At 46.3% G+C, this 21,221-nt stretch overlaps 1 protein-coding gene across 1 annotated transcript in view; it reads right to left on the bottom strand.

The window, feature by feature from the left end:
- Positions 1–11,796: 11,796 nt before the first annotated feature.
- Positions 11,797–21,221, bottom strand: part of FBXL13 (F-box and leucine rich repeat protein 13) — a 1,209,524-nt gene continuing 1,200,099 nt past the window's right edge. The window contains exon 21 of the mRNA XM_085654020.1: positions 11,797–12,513. Coding sequence (XP_085510146.1) covers positions 12,330–12,513 — 184 coding nt within the window. The 3' untranslated portion in view covers positions 11,797–12,329. The remainder of the gene's footprint in view (positions 12,514–21,221) is intronic.

A 21,221-nucleotide genomic window follows, 5' to 3' on the forward strand; every position in this document is an offset into this window, starting at 1 on the left:
AACGCTGGAACCTTCAGCAAATTGGCATTGCCCGACCTAAGGTTCCGAGTGGGTACATAATGCCTGAACTTGGTTTGGAGATAGCGGGGACCTGTGGTATGAACTATCCTGAAAGTGATCAACAGGACCTTGAAAAGGATTTGTTTATGAATTGGCAGCCAGTGGAGCGTGTCTAGGGCTGCTGATGCAGATGACTTCCTAGGCCATTTCAACACTAGACATGCAGCTGCATGTTGGACCATCGGAAGCCTGTGGAAAACTGACTTATTTGTGCCTGCATACAGACTGTTGCAGTAGTCAAGTTTTGACGTGATTAGGGCCACAGCAACTCTCTGTCGGGCAGCAATGGGAAGCAGGTCAAAGAACTTTTTAAGCGTTTTTATAATGTGAAAACAGGTCCCAGCAACTGCCAGTGATTGTTGTTTAAAGGAGAGAGTGGCGTCAAATTTAATTCCTAAGTTTCTAACAGAATTGACAGTTTTGGGCGGGGGGTGGCGTCAGCTGGCCACCAGGTCTTGGGAGAGAAAAAGTTCCCTTTCCCTAGCGGTAGTATTTCTGTTTTTTCAGAATTACATTTCAGATGGTTAATCTTCATCCAGTTGAAGGTGGCCGTGAGACATTGTTGTAGATTTTCTTCTGCCTGAGTGGTGTTATTCTCCAAAACCAGAATTAGCTGTGTATCATCCGCATAGGATATAGTCTCTATGCTAAATGACGATATCAGCCTAATTATGGGGGCCATGTAGGCATTGAAAAGAGTGGGGCTGAGACTTGACCCCTGGGGGACGCCGGAGAGCATTGGTTTATCTTCTGATTTAAATGGACCTAGAGTAATAACTTGCCTTCGGTCCTGCAGGAAATTCTTTAGCCAGGCCAGAACTGCATGCGATATGCCAAAGGAAGCGAGACGGTCTAGCAGAATGACGTGTGAGACCGTGTCAAAAGCTGCCGACAGGTCCAATAAGACCAGTACAGCATTTTTCCTTGATCCAGAGCTGCTCTGAGGGATTCAGCTGTATACAGTAGGGCCGACTCAGTAGAGTGCTGAGATCTAAACCCGGATTGATTGGGGTCAAGCAGATTGGCATCTTCCAAGAATGTAGTAAGTTGGCGGTTGACGACTTTTTCAGTGATCTTGCTAAGACAAGGTAGAAGAGAGATTGGTTGTACGTTCGAGAGAGTAGCGGGGTCCGCAAGCTGTTTCTTTTGTAGTGGTTTTACCGCTGCGAGCTTCCATTCTGCAGGGACCTTAGCAGTTGCCAAGGAGGTATTTATTATTTGGTTTATGATGGGATTTACAATGTCAATTAGGGCATGTAAAATCAGGGGGGGACAGGGTTTCAAAAGGGGATGCTGATTTAACGGTAAGAATCACCTGCCGTGATTCTTCATGGGTAACTGGTTTAAAATTTTGTAAAGTAAACCTTTCTTTGCCAGGAATAATGTCATTGTTGATGGGGGAAGAAAGGGGAGCTGTGAAATCGTTTTGTAATGTTAAGACTTTTTGTTCAAAGTAGTCTGCTATACTATTACAGAGTGATTGCGAGGGGGAATCTCTTGGTGTACTGCTTTAGGATTAGTGAAGGTATTAACAATCTTGAAAATGACTTTCTGGTTAGAATTGGTAGCATTAATTACTTCTGTGTAGTATTCTTTTTTTGCTAGTTTGATTTGGATATGATATATTTTAAGAGCATTTTTAAAGTTGATAAGTTCGGTGGGCTCATAATTCCGACGCCATCTGCGTTCAAGTGTTCTACACTGGGTTTGTAGATTTTTCAAAGTTTGCGAGTACCATGGGGCGGAGGGCAGCAAATGTCTTCTTTCTAAAGCTAGAAATAGGTCTTATGCATATTTTGGAGACTACATTTGTTTGTCATTTTAGGCATTTTGACAATACGGGTATTGTCAGTTCCTTCAAAATGTCCATGTTCCTGTTGTAGCATGAAAACACGACAATTCTCTTCACGCCTTATAGTGGCCAAACTATTTTTAAGGATACAAAGTCTTCAAATATACCAGTATCTAAATAAATCTCACATTTCAGTATGCTGTTTTTTTTTGTTGCACATTTCTCAACCAAATCTGATTTTGTAGTGTACTTCACATATCACAGAAAGTGTACCTTTTAGAGTGCATTTTTTTGAAATGTCGTTTTTTTTTCATCAATATTGAAAGCAACAAGTTCATCAAATAACAAAGCTATTTTTGTGCATCATCTCAAAAAAGTGTTTTGTTACACCTTCTGCTGCAGTGAATGACCAGATTTTACTCCTTACTAAAAATGCTAGTGTTACAGACCAAAATGTCAGTTTTACAGACCAAAATTAATTCAGATGTCTAGATTTTGCATTCTTTTCAATCCAAAATTACATCCAACAGTAAAGGTTCACTTGTTAAATGCCCCAGTGGTCCTTAGCTCCTTTTCTGTTTCTGTCGTGTACTCTCTTTCCTTCTCCGTGATCCCTCTTTTTCATATCTCTCCTTACACTCAGTGGTTTGAGGTGACTTTATGGTGGAGAAAAGTGTAATACTAAAAAAAATAAATCATTAAGATTCACATTTTGAAAAACAACTGCTGTTGGGCCACGTAGGTTTTTTCAACACCAGCAGTAACATCTGTTTATTCAAAATGACAATTTTCTTTCTTTTCTGGCATGGTGTTAGTGCTTTATTTTTAATATCCTGTAGCGAATGCCCAATTCTCTTGGACAGTAAACGAACAGAAAGAATAGAGTACCTGGATACATTTTTTAAGCGTTTTCCAGAATTATCCTTCTTGTATTTTACATCCAAAGTGACCCTCCACTTGAAAAGGTCACAACCTGATCAAATACGAAAGTTGAGTTACCACACAGTTCAAACAAATTTTATCTCCACACAAGCTAGACCCATTAGATGTGTATGTTATATATATTCAAATATCCTTATTAGGGTTTGCATTCAGTGTTTACCGAGACAATATACATGGTATTATACATGGTAATAAGTTGGATTTCCCTTATAAAAGGTGCCCCCAGCGCAAAGAAGGGAAATGCGCTCCATCTGTAATGCAGCACCTGGTGTGCTATCGGGTGCACCATGAGCCCTCTTGTCTCTTTCTTGTGTTGCGATTGCCTCTCTGTAATGGCCCATTGCATGTCTGCCTTCCGCCATTCAGCAAGTGGAGGGGATTCTCAGGATTTCTATGCCATTTATGGCCCTTCTAGCCAAAGCAGCGAGAGGTCCAAAAACCTGGCCCTTCTCTTCCCCATTCAAGGCGCTGAAAGAGCTCCAAAATACAAGTCACCCCTACAAAGATTTTTACTTCCCAGTAGTTCTGAGCGCATATTTGTAACTTTTGTCCAGTATCTGGCTATTTACAAGACAATCCCAAATCATACGTAGGAAGCATGCTTGTGAGGTTCTGCAGCTTGAATTGCATGTATATCTGGTGTTCCAGGATGCGTAGTGTGGGGTAAGCCAATGCTCTGCTCCATTCTTTGTCGTTGAGACCTATATCCAAGTCTGATCTCCACTGGTTTATGAATCCCACTAGTCAAACCTCTGATTACCAGGAACGCCTTATAAAACCCTGTAATTAACTTCCTGCCGTCCCCCATAGTATGTAATAAGTCTATTAGTTCATGTGTCTGTGGTTCCAAGTCTGTGGCCACCCTTAGTTTGTGCACCACCATCACTAACTCTGAGTGAGTCAGAAATTGCCTCCTCAGGTGCCCGCACTCTTTGACCTGCATCTGAAGGGTGGTCAGGGTACTCTCACTAAACAATTCCCCGACCATTGTGCTTCCTGCAGCTTCTCATTTTGTTAGTTCTTTAGATGTGAAAAAAGCAGTATTGTTCAGGGGACCTGTTAGGGGGAATCTTTGGAGCAAAAGGCTTAACATGTTTAAATCTCCACGTTTGGAGAGCAAGGTAGTAGTATATAGCTGTAATATAATGTGTATTTGTAAAGCGCATGTTAACATGTAGGTATCTTTGCGTTGGATAACAGATGTTTATTGTTACCCAACACAATGGTACTCATTTTTATCGACCTGAGATGGATGAAAGGCTCAGTGGACCCGCCGGGATTTGAACCTGTGACTATGAGGTCGAACACAGGCCCCTGCAGCAGACGCATTAGTCCATTGAACCATCAGATCCGGCATGTAAATGCTGGACTAAGATGTCAATGTGTTGAACTGTGATCGAGTGAGTCATCATGTGTTTCATGACAGTTTGGATTTTCGGTTGTAGATTTGCATCCACCATGATCCAAGGCTACTGCCTCGCATACTTGAGTCATCTGTAGGCAAGGGGAAACTGGAGCAGATTTACAGGAAAACATACAGTAGTCAGATCGGCCACCATTGGATGCTAAGGGCTGCTTATACCATGCTTTAAGACAGTTTTTCCTGTTATACCCCATAAAAACATATAGTAAGTGGTTGTGTCTCCTACTATGTGTACGATAGTGGCAAATTTGAAATGTAGATCTAACTCAGTTGTAACCATATTAATTGCATAAATGAGTATATATTAATGTATAATAAGTGTGATTTATATACACACCAAACTGTGGTAGTGCCAATCCCATCAGCTTTTTGTTTGAAATAGACTAAGTTCTTGTTATCATGTGTTCATTTACAGGGTAACTTGATGTTGGTTTGGGCTGTTCGGTAGTGAAGAACAAGTTACTTACCTTCAGTAATGATATATCTGTAAGAAACATAGGTTAGTTATAGATTCCTTACCTTAGAATTACCCCTAGGCGTCAGACTGGATCTGGAAAGTTTTTCGTCAGCAGTACGCCTGTGCGTCGAAAGGTGGCGTCGGTCAACTCCGCGTTCGTCGTGGTCGCCGGTATGACGTCGTGGTAGCTACATAGACGCCGACTTCGTGCGCTGACTTCAGTTCTTTCATTTTCCGTGCCAGCCAGCGCAGATCCGGAGAGAGCAGTACCTCCAGTCACTTTTTGACTGACTTTTTGCCGACTTTTGTCGACACCATTTTTGAGTCTTCGACTCCTGGTGCACGTCAGGGATGCCCGGCTTCAAGGCTTGCGGTTCCTGTAGCCAACTGATGTCGGTGACGGATCCACAGCGCATGTGCCTGTTTAGCTTGGAGTGCGATTACAACCCCAAGTCGTGCTCCGACTGCTGGACCATGAATCCGAAGTCTTTGCCGGAGCGGTCCAGAAAGCTTCTCGAGGCCTGGCAGTGTGCTCCGCGCTGCTCAAGATCCCAGTCGTGTGGGAGGTCGAGGGACCGGTCGATGAGTCACCATCATCACTCGTCTTCCAAGTCTTCGCACTCAGGGTCAGGTAAGTCGAAGCACAAGAAGAAGTCGAAGAAGCATTGTCGCTCTTCGACTTCTCCCCGTCAGTCGGTCGACGCATCGTGTTCGCAGGGTGACTTTGCGGTAGCTACATAGACGCCGTCCTCACGCGCTGACATCAGTTCTGTACATGACTTTCCACGCCAGAAGCGCAGAGCCATGCAAGCCACTTGTGCACAAAACTAGGGCCCTGAAAGGAAGTCCTTAACCCTAGAAGTCAGTTCGCAGAACGGGGAGGATGGTCGGGACGGTAAGAAATCTATACCTAACCTATGTTTTTTACAAATATATCGTTAGCAAAGGTAAGTAACTTGTTCATCTGAAAGAAACAGTTAGTTATAGATTCCTTACCTTAGTTTGCAGACCCACCTCCGGGGTTGGAATTGCTGGGGTATCTATTCTAAGTTCACACCAGAAAGTCCCAAAGAACAGAACAACCAAAGAAGCTGTCTCTCAGGACTTGGCTGTCCAGGCAGTAGTGTTTGGTGAACGTGTGCAGATATCTGTCAGGCAAGTACATGGGCATGTCATTAAGGTGAACTCCCTGTCTCAAAGCAGTGATAGCTGCCGTCGCCCTGGTGGAATTAGCAAGCTTTGATGCACAAGTGGGACTGTGTGCTATTCTTTGAAAAGAAGGAGCCTCCAAACGCCCCACCTGGAGATGATCTGTTTGTGCACGGCCCGACCTTTCTTGGTGCCCACGTAGTCAACAAAGAACAAGTCATCCACCTGGAATTGTTTGGTGCGATGCAAACAAAAGGAAAGCGCACATTTTGGATCCAAACGGTGGAGCCTCTTTTCCTCCTTTGAAGGATGCGGAGGCAGAAAGAAGGTGGGCAAAGTGATGGTTTGGCCAATGTGGAAAGAAGTAACCACCTTGGGAAGAAAGTAAAGGTCTACTTCTGAGGACAACCTTGTTCGGATAACTGCCAGAAAGGGAAGCTTGGAAGAAAGAGCTTGGAGCTCACTCACCCTGAGCGCAGAGGTGATGGCCACCAGAAAGGCAGTTTTCAAAGTCAGAAGCCTGAGAGGACAGTTATTAGGTAGTGGTTCTTACATATCCTATGTGCGCTCCCTTTGAGTCAAGTTCAAGTCCCACTGGGGCATTACGAAGGGAACAGGAGGAAAAAGATGAGTAATGTCCTTAAGGAAACGATTTACAACAAGGGACTTGAAAAGAGAAGGCTGATCAGGAAGCCTAAGGAAGGCAGAAATGGCCGAGAGGTAGCCCTTTAGAGTGCCCAGAGCAGAGCCCTGCTGGGCCAAAGAAAGGAGGAACAAGAGAATTTCAGAAAGAGGGGCAGAAAGGGGATCCACAGCCTTTGCATTGCACCATGCCACAAATTTGTTCCATCTGCAGGCGTCTACCGTCTTAGTGGAGGGACGCCTGGCTGCCAAGAAAACATCACAGACTTCGGGAGGCTGGTCATACGACGTCAACTCCTGCCGCTCAATCTCCACGCAAGGAGGTGGAGCCTGGACAGGTTTGGGTGGAGGACCGTCTCCTGCTGCTGCGACAGAAGATCCTCCCGAAGAGGCAGTCTGATCGGAGGATCTATGGCCATGTGTAATAGCTCGGTATACCAGACTCTTCGTGCCAAATCCGGAGCCACAAGAATGACTTGGGTCCAGTCGCGCTTGATCTTCTTCAGCACTCTGGGCAGAATTGGTATAAGTGGAAAGGTGTATAGAAGACCGCAACTCCACTCACGTCGCCTAGCGAGTGCCGCCTTGGAAATTCCAACAAGCAGAATTGCTGACATTGCGCGTTCTCTTTGGTGGCGAATAGATCTAACCAAGGCTCTCCCCACTGTCGAAAGAGACTTTACACCACCTACGAGTGAAGACGCAATTCGTGATTGTGAGAAGTTGGCCTGATGTATGATGTCACTAGTTCTAGTGTACACCTTATATCAGTCCAAACAACCCTTATGGTGATTGGTTGTAAAGTCAACTTTATAGACCAGCTATCCTAGTGGTAGCATGGACAAGAGCAGTCTTAGGCTAAACTCTGCATGGCATGTGAAGCCAGCTGTTATACCATTTGTAATCCCTTGAATACCAAATGAAAGGACACCACAACAGATATATATAAAATAAAGTGTATTTATTCTAATCAAACCCTCAGCACTCTTTATGAGATTCGAGGTAAGTACAACACAGTCTTATTTAAGCATACATTAAGTCACACAGGTAAGTAATACAGTTAGGCCCTAGGGGCCACGCAAACCATATACTAAGTAAGTGGTATAAGGACCACTGTCACGGAAATAGGATAGGCCTAGGCCTAGGGAATCGTTGGGGCTACACTATACTACCCAAGGTTAGGAAGTGGGAGGCCCACGGGATTCAGGTGCAGAGTGGAAACACTCACGCGTAATGCGTATAATCGAGGAAAACAGTACAGTTTAGAAATAATAGGATTTAGGACACTTCTGGAGTAGCTAGGAAGTCGAGACTTGAAAACTAGACACTAGGATAGTCAATACCCTACTGAGCACTGGAGTACCCAAGTTACCTAGCCCACGGGCTGCGGTGCATAGGTGTGAACTTGCGTCGGGTTTCGTCGTCTAGTCCTATGGATGCCTGAAGGAAACATGCTGACAGGCAGTCAGTGAAGAGTGTCCGGGGGATCCCAAGGCTGGGATCAAGAAGGAAGGATACCTGCAAGCAGAAGGGACAGAGTCTGGGTCACTAGTCAGTGACCAAGTGGAACCAGGAAGGAACCAGGCGATGTCGGGAGATTGCAGGTGAAGAGGGGAAGCTTGTCGCAGCAGCCACGGGTGCCAGGAGACGTTGAGGACGACCAGGACCAGGAGGCGAGCTGTCCCACGAAGGCTCTTGCTGTCGGCGGCATCGAAGTTGGACTAGGACTCACCAAGCCTTGGCAAGCGGAACCCACGAAGAATGGAGGACTTGCTTCTGGTGCAGACCAGGAAGGTCTGGGGTACTTCTCTTTCACAGAGGAGCAGGAGCCAGTCTGGAGGAGCCAAACCAGCAGTGGAAAATTGAAGGTGTGTCGTCACAGAGGTTACTAGCCAACGGGCAAGTAACCGGACAGGGCAAGCAGGAAAATGCAGAAGGGCCCCACGCAGGACTCGTGGAGTGTGGTGGGCTGATCTTCGGTGCAGATGGTGCTTGGGGTTGGGGCTTCTCAATCCCCGGTGCACAACCTCGAGGGTGCCTCAGAAGCTGCGCTGGAAGATACTCGCCACTTTTCCCAGGTAGCCAGTCCCACGTCTCTCGTCGCCTCCACGGATCTCAGCTCAGCTGTGGATGTGGATCAGGGTCGGAGAAGTCTGGAAGTCAAGGCTCTGGTCAGGCTCTGCAGTCAGTCCCTCGTAGAACATCAGCAAAGCAAAGGGTAAGTCTCTTGATGGTGCCTGTTCGCACAGGGTGGCCACTCCTTGGCCACAAGGGAGATTCTTCAGTCTTCTTCTTTCGTCGAATGTCGAAGGTCCAGAGTTTCTGTTCAAGTTGCAGGTTCAGGATAATCTAATCTCCTGGGGCCCAGCTACCACTCTTATACTAATCTGGGGGGCTGGGTTGCCTGCTAGGTCACGCCTTATGGGTGGGACCTGGGAGGGGGGTGGTTACACCCCCTTCCCTTTGTCCAGTTTCGCGCCAGGACTGGAGCTGGAGTGCCCCAGCACCGGTTTGAACTGGACTATGCATGGGACACCTTGTGTGCCCCTGGCAGTGTCTAGTTTCTTTCATCCCTCCCTGCCCCAATACACTAAGGCCTGTCTGAGGTGGTGCTAGCACCTCCCAAGGCAGGAAACCTATTGTCCAAGTCTCCCGTGCCGGGATCACTCCCAGCAGCAGGAGGTCAGACTTGTGTCGCGGCAGCAGCATCCATTTTGTGATGCTGGGGCTCTGGTTAACTTTAACCGGGTCAGCTTAATCATGTGAAAATAGGATACGAAATAAAATGAAAGAAACATTTTTATTTCACAAATGGTGCATCTGATGTTTGGTTTGTCTTTTTAAAGTCTGCACTTTTACTAACCGGTGTGAAAAATGTGGGTGCACCTTCTACATGTTAATAAGCACCTGATTTACCCATTGATGATTCTGTATCTGTCTTAAAATATATTGATAGAATATAATTGGGAAACAGTCGGAACACGAGGTCTAAACCATGAATGTTCCGACCCCGCAAGCCCTACGACGCATATGCTGTAACCACGCATGTGCGTGGTTAAAGCATATGCGCGGTCTAGCTACGGAACGGATGGACGGAAGTAGGGAGATGTGAGGTAAGTGGGTCGGGGTACTTTTGTGGGGTGGGGGTGGGTCAGGAATATTTTATGGGATGTGTCACAAATGTTTTGTGGGTTGGGGTGGGTCGGTGTTGTTTTGTGGGCTCGGGGTTGGGGTACTTTTGTGGGGTGGGGGGTTGGGTTAGTTTTGTGGGCTGGGCAGTGGATTGGTGTTGTTTTGTAGGCTGGGGTTGGTCGGGATGTTTTGTGGGCTGGGGGTGGGTCGGGAATCTTTTGTGGGCTGTGGAACGCATTGGATGGAAGCAGGAAGCAGGAAGAGATCGGCGGTGAGGTAAGTGGGGCTGGCGGGGTTGTCAGGGTAGTTGTGGGCTGGGGCTGTGTCGGGGGTAGTTTTGTAGGTTGGGGGAGTTGTGTAGGCTGGGTGTCGGAGTCGTTTTCTGGGCTGGGGTGGGTCAGGGTAGTTGTGTGGGAAGGGGGTTGGGTCGGGGGTACTTTTCTGGGCTGGGGGTTGGAGCGTGGGTAGCTTTCTGGGCTGGGGGTGGGTCGGGGTAGTTTTCTGAGCTGGGGGGTTTGCAGCTAGTCTTCAGGGCTGGGGGTTGAAGGTAGTTTTCAGGGCTGTGGGGGGGTTGGGGCTAATTTTCAGTGCTAGGGGGGTGGTGCAAATTTTCAGGGCTGATGGGTGGTGCAAGTTTTCAGGACTGGGGGGTCAGGGGTAGTTAGGGCTGGGGGGTCGGAACTTGTTTAGGGCTGGGGAGTGTTAATACGGGGTTAGGGTGTTAGGCCTCAGGGCATGGGGAGGGGAATGGGTAGTCAGGTAGTTTTTAGGGCTTAGGAGAGGGCGGGCAGTGTCAGGTTAAGGGACAGGGTTTTAGGCATCAGGGCAGGAGGAGGGCACTGCGTGGGGGTTGGTAGGGGTATTTGCACCTTAGGACGGCAGGGGGAGGATTTTGTACCGATGGGCGGTGGGGAGGGGCCCCGCATAGTTATATTCTGAGCACTGACATCCTATAATGACAAAAGGATTACGTTAACGTAGTGCATGCTATCACACCTCTTCAATGGAAATCTCATAATGGCAGTCTTATAAGGAATGTGCCACACTATCGAGCTAGATCACCGATACTCCTTCACGCTTAATCTACACAGGTTTCCTCTCCTGAATCCCTAAGATCAGAGTAGATGACCTCCTGCCACAGGTAGCATAGAGCAGCGAAGGCAATTGCTATGAGCAAGAAGTGATAAGAATTAATTTTCAGGCATTTGTTTCGGCGTACATTCTGTAGAAATCACACAGAACTATAGTCGATTTGACATGGCACAGGGAATGTGCTCTTGTAAACACCTTGGGGCAGATTTACAAGCCCTTTGCGCCTCCTTGCGCCGCCACTGCGTCACTTTTTTTGACGCAACGGCAGCGCAAACAATGCGGCCTATTTACAACGTGACGCATCTAGGGAGATCTACCTGTGTCAGGTATAATGTATGCAGGGTGGGCCTTCCAACGCAGGAAGGCCACATAAAAGTTACTCAGTGAAATCTACAAGATTTCACAGCGTCACTTCTAGGACGCCACTGCGTCAAAACCTTATGCCTGCTTGAAGCAGGCGTAAGGAGTGATGCAGTGTAGTGGGAATAGCCCTCCCCATGCATTGCTGGAGTTGCGTCGTGCCTGCGACACCACTCCAGCAATGCGTGACTTTTGCGTAAACAGATGCGGCAGAATGTCTGACGCATCTGTCAATCCTTGCGCCATGGTGCGCCGTATTGTAAATACAAAGCATCTATGGTGGCGCAAGGGTTTCTCAGGGAAAGTGACGCATCTCTACAGATGCGTCACTTTCTTCAAAATCTGCCCCCACAAATGTAGCAAAAATAATTATATTTTTTTTAAAGGAGTACCAGTAGTGTTGGTATAATTATTACATGAATTCACATGCCACAGCGATTATTAAAACGTTAAGACTAAAAACTGATCAAAAATATACATTTTGTAGATTATAATTTTTTTCTTGGCAACGTGGACTGTCACAATACACATAAAAGTTTGCTTTGCATCCCACAATGAATGCCTAATGTTAGGGCTGCTAAGACCAAAAGTGACAGTTTAGTTGATGAGTGACATACTTCTTGTACAAAACCACGCAAATATTCATTTGTAATCATTAGAGTATTCAATAAGTACCAACAAATGCAATTTATTAAACTAGTATTGGTAATTTGTCCTCTCACTTTCAGACTACCAACAGTTGTGAGAGGTAACTAATACAACTTTTAGTGTTTTAGTATTATGCAGGAAAATATTGTTGGGTGGCGTCACTAAAAACAAATATGCACAAATGGATAATTTTTTGCATTTATTTTTTACTACAATATCTCAGTTGCAAATTTTTTTTGTTGCTGTTTTTCACATTATTGCCGTATTCATGTTAGAACACTTTCGCTCTGCTTAACTTATAAAGTGTACTCTCCTCCAGACAGAATAAGTATGTTAAAAGCTTTACCATTGAAGGGGATAACATCCTCTCTGCTAAAGACCCACATCTGTAACTGCACATCATCTCTTAAGTTAATAAAATATAGACTCATAAAAGAATACCTAGACATGATAACATGGCATTTTAATTACAGAGTAATGGCGAGCATTTTTTTCTATGATGTCCTACACTATATCAGTTATTTCAATAAATTAAATACAATTAAAACTTCAGTTTTACCCGAGAATTTCAGTTATTTAAAACATTTCTTTACACGGTTATCGAAACTGGCATTATAAAGGTTGTCTCAAACTTATAATCGCTCATTGTTTTCGTTCAGGGGAATCATGTTGTGATTGTCATTTCCTGCGTCGTTCTCTGGTTTTAAGCTGCAGTTCAATAAATTTCCTTGGCGATCATACCCAAACCACACAGGTGGATCTTCATTACTGTACTCAGTTTTCTGCACTTTTGCCTCCAGTTTTTGAACCGCTGACCTGAAAACAAAGTATCATAATTATTGCAAACACTATGTGAATATGAAGATGGTCTATATAAGTAAGCATGACAACCAATTGCTAGCTATATGAGGTATGGCTTTTTGACCACTTGAATAAATTGTATAGAAGAGTCACATCCTATAAATGAAGACCAAGTTTGCCATTATTACTAGAGCTTTTTACTCCTGGTGATATATTGTTTTGTACGTCCGTCACCATTGAAATTTTCTTAGTTGTAAGACCAGGTCCATCAAAATACCAACAGTACGGTGATGCTCCTATGGCACCCACAAAGGATACGTTAGAGAGAGACTACCCGGAAATGTTTTCCTTCCTTAAAGGTGCTAACTACCCAATGTCCATGCTCCACAGAAGCAAAGATAATAGGGTAGACTGAACAAAGTGTAACTAAATAACCACGAATTTCTTTCAAAACAGGAAGTGGAAGGCAATGAAGAATCTATGGGGCTCAACTAGAGAGAAAGCTTTACTAAAGAAAAAGATAACTAACTTGTTTGTCTAACTACTACTTCCCACATAATCTCCATCTATGAACTATAACCACAAGAATATTCATATTAAGAGGCGGAGCTGAGAAGCACAAGTGTTTGTTCTAGGTCAAGAACAATTATAGCACCACCCAGGCAAAGTGAACAGGTTGTCTCTCATGACCGTTTAACCTGACTGGCAGGACCGCAAACAGTAAATGCTCAGACATTGCAAAACATTGATACTTCATGTTGCATTCTTACTCCAACACCTAAATGAGCTAAACACCTCTAAAACCCTTGGGCACCACAAACATAACTTTCTCACTATCCAGATGTCTCCGTTTGACCAATGGGCACATTACCTTCCAAAATTAGCCTTTGTCCTCCCAGATGGTATCATGAAAGTTTGGTGCCATTCGAGGTAGGAAGGAGAGGCATTTCAAGTAAACAGCTTCATTTCCAAATCAAGCCTCCTGAGGGCTCTGGCACGTGAGACTAAAAACCACTGAGGGGCTTACACCAGTCTTGACATGAAAATAGTGCTCCGGTTAGGAAAGTTCCTTGTTTTGATTTGCTGTAAATAGACCATGGGGTTTATAAACATTTTCAATAGATAGTTAATAACATGTATAGATCTTTTTGGGTCAGTGATTCTTAAACTGTGGTCCGGGGAATCCTGGGAGTCCGCAAAGCCTACTAAAGGGGTCCCTCAGAGCCAAGAAAATTAAATAATATTATCGGATTAATAAAGTGTATATAAATGGAGAGGCAAAACATAAAATTTTCTTTAAATGTTCTTTAAATGAGAGGTAATTTTAAATTGGAGGCTACTAATTAAATTAGTATTCTCAGATTGATTTGTGGGAGTAGTAAAAGTGCATCAAACAGAATATAGTATGGACAGTGAGTGGCCTCAACTGAATTTTAAAAAACTCCAACCTTCCCATTAAAGGTTTCTGTTTAAAAAAAAATTGTTTTGTGGCTCAAATCATTGAAAATGCTTAGGCCGAGGTATCTGGTTTCAAGTAATGATCATTGGGGGTCCCGGGAATCCAATAATAATTAAAAGGGGGGTCACCAGGTTCCATTAATGATTAAATGGGGGTCGAGAGAAGTCAAAAAGTTAAGAACCACTGTTTTAGGTGTTAGGGCTGTTTGGAACGGCAGATACTTTTTTATTCGAGCTGTCCATGTGATATATATTTATTTGAAGAGTCCTTTAGGTCTCCATGGGTCTTGAATTCACACCTGGGGCCACATGGAGTGTGCTCTTTTGCCCTTTTCAATTTGACATATTCGTATCATTGTACTAGAATACTGTAATACTTTAAATACTCTGTTAAGTGTGTGCTACAGTAACCATTGTCACCATCTCTAATTTAGGGTTAGTTGATATTTTGTGATTTTTGGGGGTTTTGACAGCCATATTGGATCTTGATTTATGACCATAGGTCCATAAACACTGTTTTCAAAAAGACTTTTAGAAGCAATTTGGGACCAACCCTGTCACAGGGAGGGCCAGTCCCAACTGATAATGCAAACAAATAAACTATTGTTGGGTCTGCAGACGTGTGTTGGCTGAGATCCAAGGGCATTCCTCCACATATTTTAAGATATCCTTAACTCAGTGCGACTTTACTGTGCTCCCAGAGATCTGTGGACAAAAGTTCAGATCCGCAGACCATGGAAAATAACTGAAATAATTTAAGAAATAGGCCGTTTGCAGGTGGTGTGCGTCACCAAGGGTCACACATGACCATACCCTGCACATACGTCTACCACACACAGGTTACTGCACAAAAGGCATCGCCTTTAGGTGCTGTCTAGAGCATTCAAAGAATATCACTGCAAAACACAAGAAATTCACAGACAAATGTTGATTAAGCTTTTATTCACTAATATTTCAGACTACTCTATTTTGATAACTATCTTCTAGATTCTTAAAAACATCAATCAAAGGCGTGTTATAGTTCTGATCAAATAACAGGAGGAGATGTGACCTGGAAGCTAGAGCCTCTGCCTTTGAAATCTAGAGAACCAGGTTCGCACTCCAGCCTAGGACTTGACTCAACATCCTGTGGTTCCGGGCAAATCACATAATCTCCCCATTATTCAAATACTAATATGTATAAAATGTATTTGTGCAATCTCCATTTCCAGTACATAATCTTTGAGACTGTCTCCCAACCACTCACGTCATGTACAGTGCTGCGTTGCTTCATAGCTAGGTTCGCAGTACATCAATACTAGTAAATATCTCATAATTATTGATTGACACTGTCAAAGCAAACCTCATGTCACGTACGCAGCCCTGTGCCCCTCAATATAGCATATTAACTATGCCCCACCTACTCTTTCACGGAGGAGTGCCAATTGTCTCGGTGTCAAATAAAATAAAGGAAATGCCCACAGTCTTGGACTACCTCCCCGTCAGCGCAACATAGTGCAGGGTCACAGGCAATCCACTGTAGAGATAAAACACTTTTAATGTATGTAAGTATTGGATATAAAAAAAATTATCTTCACACTAGGCCTTAAATGACGGCCGCAGCGCGGGAGCGCTCGTCTTAGGTACGAGTGCTGCTCTGTGCATTCTGACTAAATCGCGCTTTGTGTGTGACCAATTGCTGCTCATTTTTAAAAAATAATGTATTTTTAACTTAACACTGCTAAATCTTTTTAACATTGAATGTATTGAATTTGAATTGCTGTACCTTGTTCCAGCCTTAATCGCACTTTTCCTGTTCCCTTGCTGTCTGGCTGGATTTTCCGGTTTCCCCCCCACAGCCTACCAGGTTGGGCGGGGGGAGTAGTCTATCTCCACACTAGGCCTTAAATGACGGGCGCAGTGTGGGAGTGCGGCGGATGCGCACGCCGCAAGCCCGTCTGCGCCCGTCCGCGGCCGACCTGGGCTAGGGGCTACACTCCATGCCCATTTTTTCTGGTACTCAGCTAAGGAGCTGAAACTACTGCAAGGTAACACGCCAATTGACACTAACACCCGGGCTAAATTGGACAAGGTGGAGACTCTAATACACAGATATACCTACCCAGAAATGTATCCAAAACCCTCTCGCCTAGAGGATCATCTCAAACAAATGATCTCGCCAGATCCTGCCACCCCCCAGCATCAGGAGTTAAGGGGACTTACAGTTAGCTATCTGAACACTCGCTCGCTGGTGAAACACCAGCTTGAAATTTTTCAGCTCTTAGATTCAGACAAACCGGATATACTCCTTCTCACTGGAACGTGGCTTACTGAAGAGTCTGCCCCTGATATTCTAGCAGCAGTACCTGATAGCTATTATATTCTTCAGACAAACAGGACCCCAGGCAAAGCAGGTGGAGGGGTTACAGCTATCATTCACCAGAAACTTCAGTTAACCTTACTAGGGGTCACGGGCTTACCCTCAGTTGACAGCCTAGTTTTGCAATTTGAATCTCCTCAGTCTTCTTTTATTTGCGCTTTATTTTATAGACCTCCTTATCACATGCCTACATTCCCCCAGATACTGGGCGAAATGATCTCCTATCTAGTCATTAATCACGCCACAATCCTCATAATCGGAGATTTTAAATATTGGCCCAATGATGAATGGGAGAGTGCTAGCTCTGTTGAACTGGCAGATCTACTCTTTGGGATGAATTGTACTCAGCATGTGAGCGCAGCTACCCACATAAAAGGGCATATTTTAGACCAAGTTTGGACATTTAACCTGAAGATCTCTAAGTTACTGATTTCTCCTTGTACTTGGTCAGACCACCATTTTATTACATTAACTCTCTCCAGTGTTCACTCATCCAAACCCCAACGATTAGAGAACCATATGCTAGAAACTGGAGACACGCAAACATAGGCGATTTCTGCTCGCTATTAACCGCCACGGCCCATCAGTACAGGAGTCTCTCCACAATCAGGCAGAAAGCATTAAGACATGGCTTGAATCTGCTAGTGACAGTGTTGCTCCTCTTAAGAAAACCAAGATCATGAGACCTCATGACGCACAACGTTGGTTCTCCGATGAGTTAAAAGCAAATAAACTTGCTCTAAGACATGCAGAACGTACCTGGAGACGCCACTACTCCCCAGATTAGAAGGATATATTTTTAACCCAGCTTAAAGAATATAAAAACGCTATTCTTCAAACTAAGACGGATTATTTTTCGAAGAAAATCCTAAACTCGGCAAACAAGCCCAAGGATATTTTCTCTATAGTAGATGAGCTTTCCAAACCAGATAGAGTCATGGTGAAACATGTCCTTTCACAATCCATATGTGACTCTCTCAACTCCTATTTTATTGAGAAAATTGCCACTATTAAGTCTAGCATCCCTACTTATACCTCCCCCACATACTCTCAGCTTATATGCAAAAATCCACTTCTGCTTGTTCAAAAATCCCTTTGATCTCCAGGGAGGTATTTTTTGGTTTGCTCAAGAAGGTTGGTTCCGGTGCTCCTACTGGCTGCCCCCCCCCCCCACATATTACGGGAAGCCTTTCTCAATTGCCCGGACCCCCATCTTTCACTCCTGAACAATTCTCTCAAGCTGAGTATAGTCCCAAATATATTTAAAAGTGCGGAAATTGTCCCAATTTTAAAGAAACCTAGTTCTAACCCTCTGGTCCTCAGCAATTATTGTCCCATCTCCATGTTGCCCTACTTAGGTAAAATCTTAGAGGCTCATGTGGCAAATTACTTCAGCTCCTTCGTTGAACACTCCCACTTTCTTGATTCGCATCAGGCAGGTTTTTAGACCTGCACACTCAACGGAGTCAGTTATTCTTACGGTTATGGACGAGCTCAGAGGGGGGGGGGGGGGGGCAGATAAAGGCATCACCCAGGCCCTGGTACTTCTTGATTTGTCAGCAGCATTCAACACGGTCGATCATGATCTCCTGGTTGACTGTGTCAGTAATGCCGGGATCCAGGGTATGGCACTGACGTGGCTCTCTTTTTTTTCTCAAAAACCGGCTTCAAGCCGTTCGCCTCGCCAATTTTTCCTCCAACAAAATGAAACTGACCTGCGGGGTACCCCAGGGCTCCTCCCTTTCACCGCTTCTCTTCAATTTGTACTTTCTTTCTCTCAAGGAACGGATCAGGGATAGTAAGGTTGGAACCTTTAACTACGCTGAAGACCTTCAATCCGTATTTGATATCAACCAATCGGCATCTTCCATATCCAACTTCTAATCTAACCTGAATTTTATCAGCGAATGGATGAATAGTAACCAACTAAAACTGAACTCTGACAAAACTGAGCTGATCCTTACGGGTGGGCCAGCCAACCCGTAGAACTCCAACTTTTGGCCTTCATTATTGGGAAATTCCGCACTCCCAGTAAGTTCTACCAAACGTTTGGGTATTGTGATCAGCAATGATCTGTCCATGAAAGCTCAGATTGGCTCAGTGGTCTCCTCCTGCTTCTTCCAATTGTGAAGAATTAAGAAGATCAGTAGATTTCTGACCACGGAAGCCCTGACTTTAGTCATCCTAGCTCTGTCAATCTCCTGTGTTAATTACGCCAATTCACTGTATGTAGGTATCCCAACGTATCAATTACATCACTTACAGCTGGTGCAGAACTAAGCGGCCAAGTTGATTTTCCACCAGCCGAAATGGCACCACGTCAGACCGCTAATGAAAAGTCTACACTGGCTTCCTGTGGCCAAACGCTGGGCTTTCAAGCTGGGATGCACCATCTTCAAAGCCCTCTACAGTAACAGTCCAGCATTTATTTCCTCTAGCATCCAGCGCTATATTCCTTCTTGGGATCTGCGGTCCTCCCATCTGAATCTGCTGGCTACTCCGTCCTTTAAACGTAATGAAAATGGTGGTTTAAGATTTGCGGTTTCGGACCCATAATTTCCGAACTCTATCCCTGTGAAGTTGAGGTCTGGTACCTCTTATGCACAATTTAGGAAACAGCTTAAGACCTGGCTGTTTTCCCAGGCGTATGACTAAGTTCATCCTCTCACTGCGGCAGCCTCCCCCTAGACCTCAGCGCCATGAAACCGTTTGGTGTACGCACACTCAATAAATTCCTTAACATAACATAACATAAAGTTTTATATAGCGCGAACTTGACCCGAAGTTATCAGGGCACTTTACATGAGCACCAGTTGCGTTACAGACGGACACATTCATTTTTGTTGGGCACAGGGAGATTAAGTGATTTGCCCAGAATCACAGGATGTTGAGCGTCCCCGCTGAGACTCGAACCCGGTTCCCCAGCTTCGAGGTCAACCGCTCTAGTGATAAGGCCACATTTTGAGTCTTGTGTTACACTTCATGGTGCAGTGCAAATTACATAGGCTAATCAGACTTAATGGAAGTTGTGGCACCACTGCACCGCACAAGCATATACCCTTTTGTTCAACAATAGTGCACACTCCCTGAGTTCCAACTGCCATCCAACCTCCATTCACAATTGGACCAAATTAAAGCCACGTGAATGCAGCTTCAATATTGAAATATATATTGTTTTTAATTTGTATTATTAAGCTAAAATCTATCCATGAATCATATGTTGATGGTCAGGAGTCATCCCACAGTCAGTTTATTGGGGTGCCGCTCGTGGGCTCAGACTCTACACTTACCGTACTACGAGCTGTGCAGATCCTGAATCCCCAGACTCACGGGGAAGTTGCTGCTGATTGGGTGCTGGACGTAGGGGGAGCCTGATTGCCGGGACTGCGAGGACCAGGGTGCAGTCGGCGGACATCACTGGGCGCACCTGGAAGCTCTTCTCGGCCCCGCCTCCCTCGCTTCGCGGGTGCCGCTCGTGGGCGCAGACTCTACACTTACCGGACTACGAGCTGTGCAGATCCTGAATCCCCAGACTCGCGGGGAAGTTGCTGCTAATTGGGTGCTGGACGTAGGGGGAGCCTGATTGCCGGGACTGCGAGGACCAGGGTGCAGTCGGCGGACATCACTGGGCGCACCTGGAAGCTCTTCTCGGCCCCGCCTCCCTCCACCATAAAACGCCTCGCGGCCCCCGCTTCGCGGGAGCCGCTCGTGGGCGCAGACTCTACACTTACCGGACTACGAGCTGTGCAGATCCTGAATCCCCAGACTCGCGGGGAAGTTGCTGCTGATTGGGTGCTGGACGTAGGGGGAGCCTGATTGCCGGGACTGCGAGGACCAGGGTGCAGTCGGCGGACATCACTGGGCGCACCTGGAAGCTCTTCTCGGCCCCGCCTCCCTCCACCATAAAACGCCTCGCGGCCCCCGCTTCGCGGGAGCCGCTCGTGGGCGCAGACTCTACACTTACCGGACTACGAGCTGTGCAGATCCTGAATCCCCAGACTCGCGGGGAAGTTGCTGCTGATTGGGTGCTGGACGTAGGGGGAGCCTGATTGCCGGGACTGCGAGGACCAGGGTGCAGTCGGCGGACATCACTGGGCGCACCTGGAAGCTCTTCTCGGCCCCGCCTCCCTCCACCATAAAACGCCTCGCGGCCCCCGCTTCGCGGGAGCCGCTCGTGGGCGCAGACTCTACACTTACCGGACTACGAGCTGTGCAGATCCTGAATCCCCAGACTCGCGGGGAAGTTGCTGCTGATTGGGTGCTGGACGTAGGGGGAGCCTGATTGCCGGGACTGCGAGGACCAGGGTGCAGTCGGCGGACATCACTGGGCGCACCTGGAAGCTCTTCTCGGCCCCGCCTCCCTCCACCATAAAACGCCTCGCGGCCCCCGCTTCGCGGGCGCCGCTCGTGGGCGCAGACTCTACACTTACCGGACTACGAGCTGTGCAGATCCTGAATCCCCAGACTCGCGGGGAAGTTGCTGCTGATTGGGTGCTGGACGTAGGGGGAGCCTGATTGCCGGGACTGCGAGGACCAGGGTGCAGTCGGCGGACATCACTGGGCGCACCTGGAAGCTCTTCTCGGCCCCGCCTCCCTCCACCATAAAACGCCTCGCGGCCCCCGCTTCGCGGGAGCCGCTCATGGGCGCAGACTCTACACTTACCGGACTACGAGCTGTGCAGATCCTGAATCCCCAGACTCGCGGGGAAGTTGCTGCTGATTGGGTGCTGGACGTAGGGGGAGCCTGATTGCCGGGACTGCGAGGACCAGGGTGCAGTCGGCGGACATCACTGGGCGCACCTGGAAGCTCTTCTCGGCCCCGCCTCCCTCCACCATAAAACGCCTCGCGGCCCCCGCTTCGCGGGAGCCGCTCGTGGGCGCAGACTCTACACTTACCGGACTACGA

Source organism: Triturus cristatus, chromosome 4_1 (assembly GCF_964204655.1).
Source record: "Triturus cristatus chromosome 4_1, aTriCri1.1, whole genome shotgun sequence".
Classification (NCBI taxonomy): domain Eukaryota; kingdom Metazoa; phylum Chordata; class Amphibia; order Caudata; family Salamandridae; genus Triturus; species Triturus cristatus.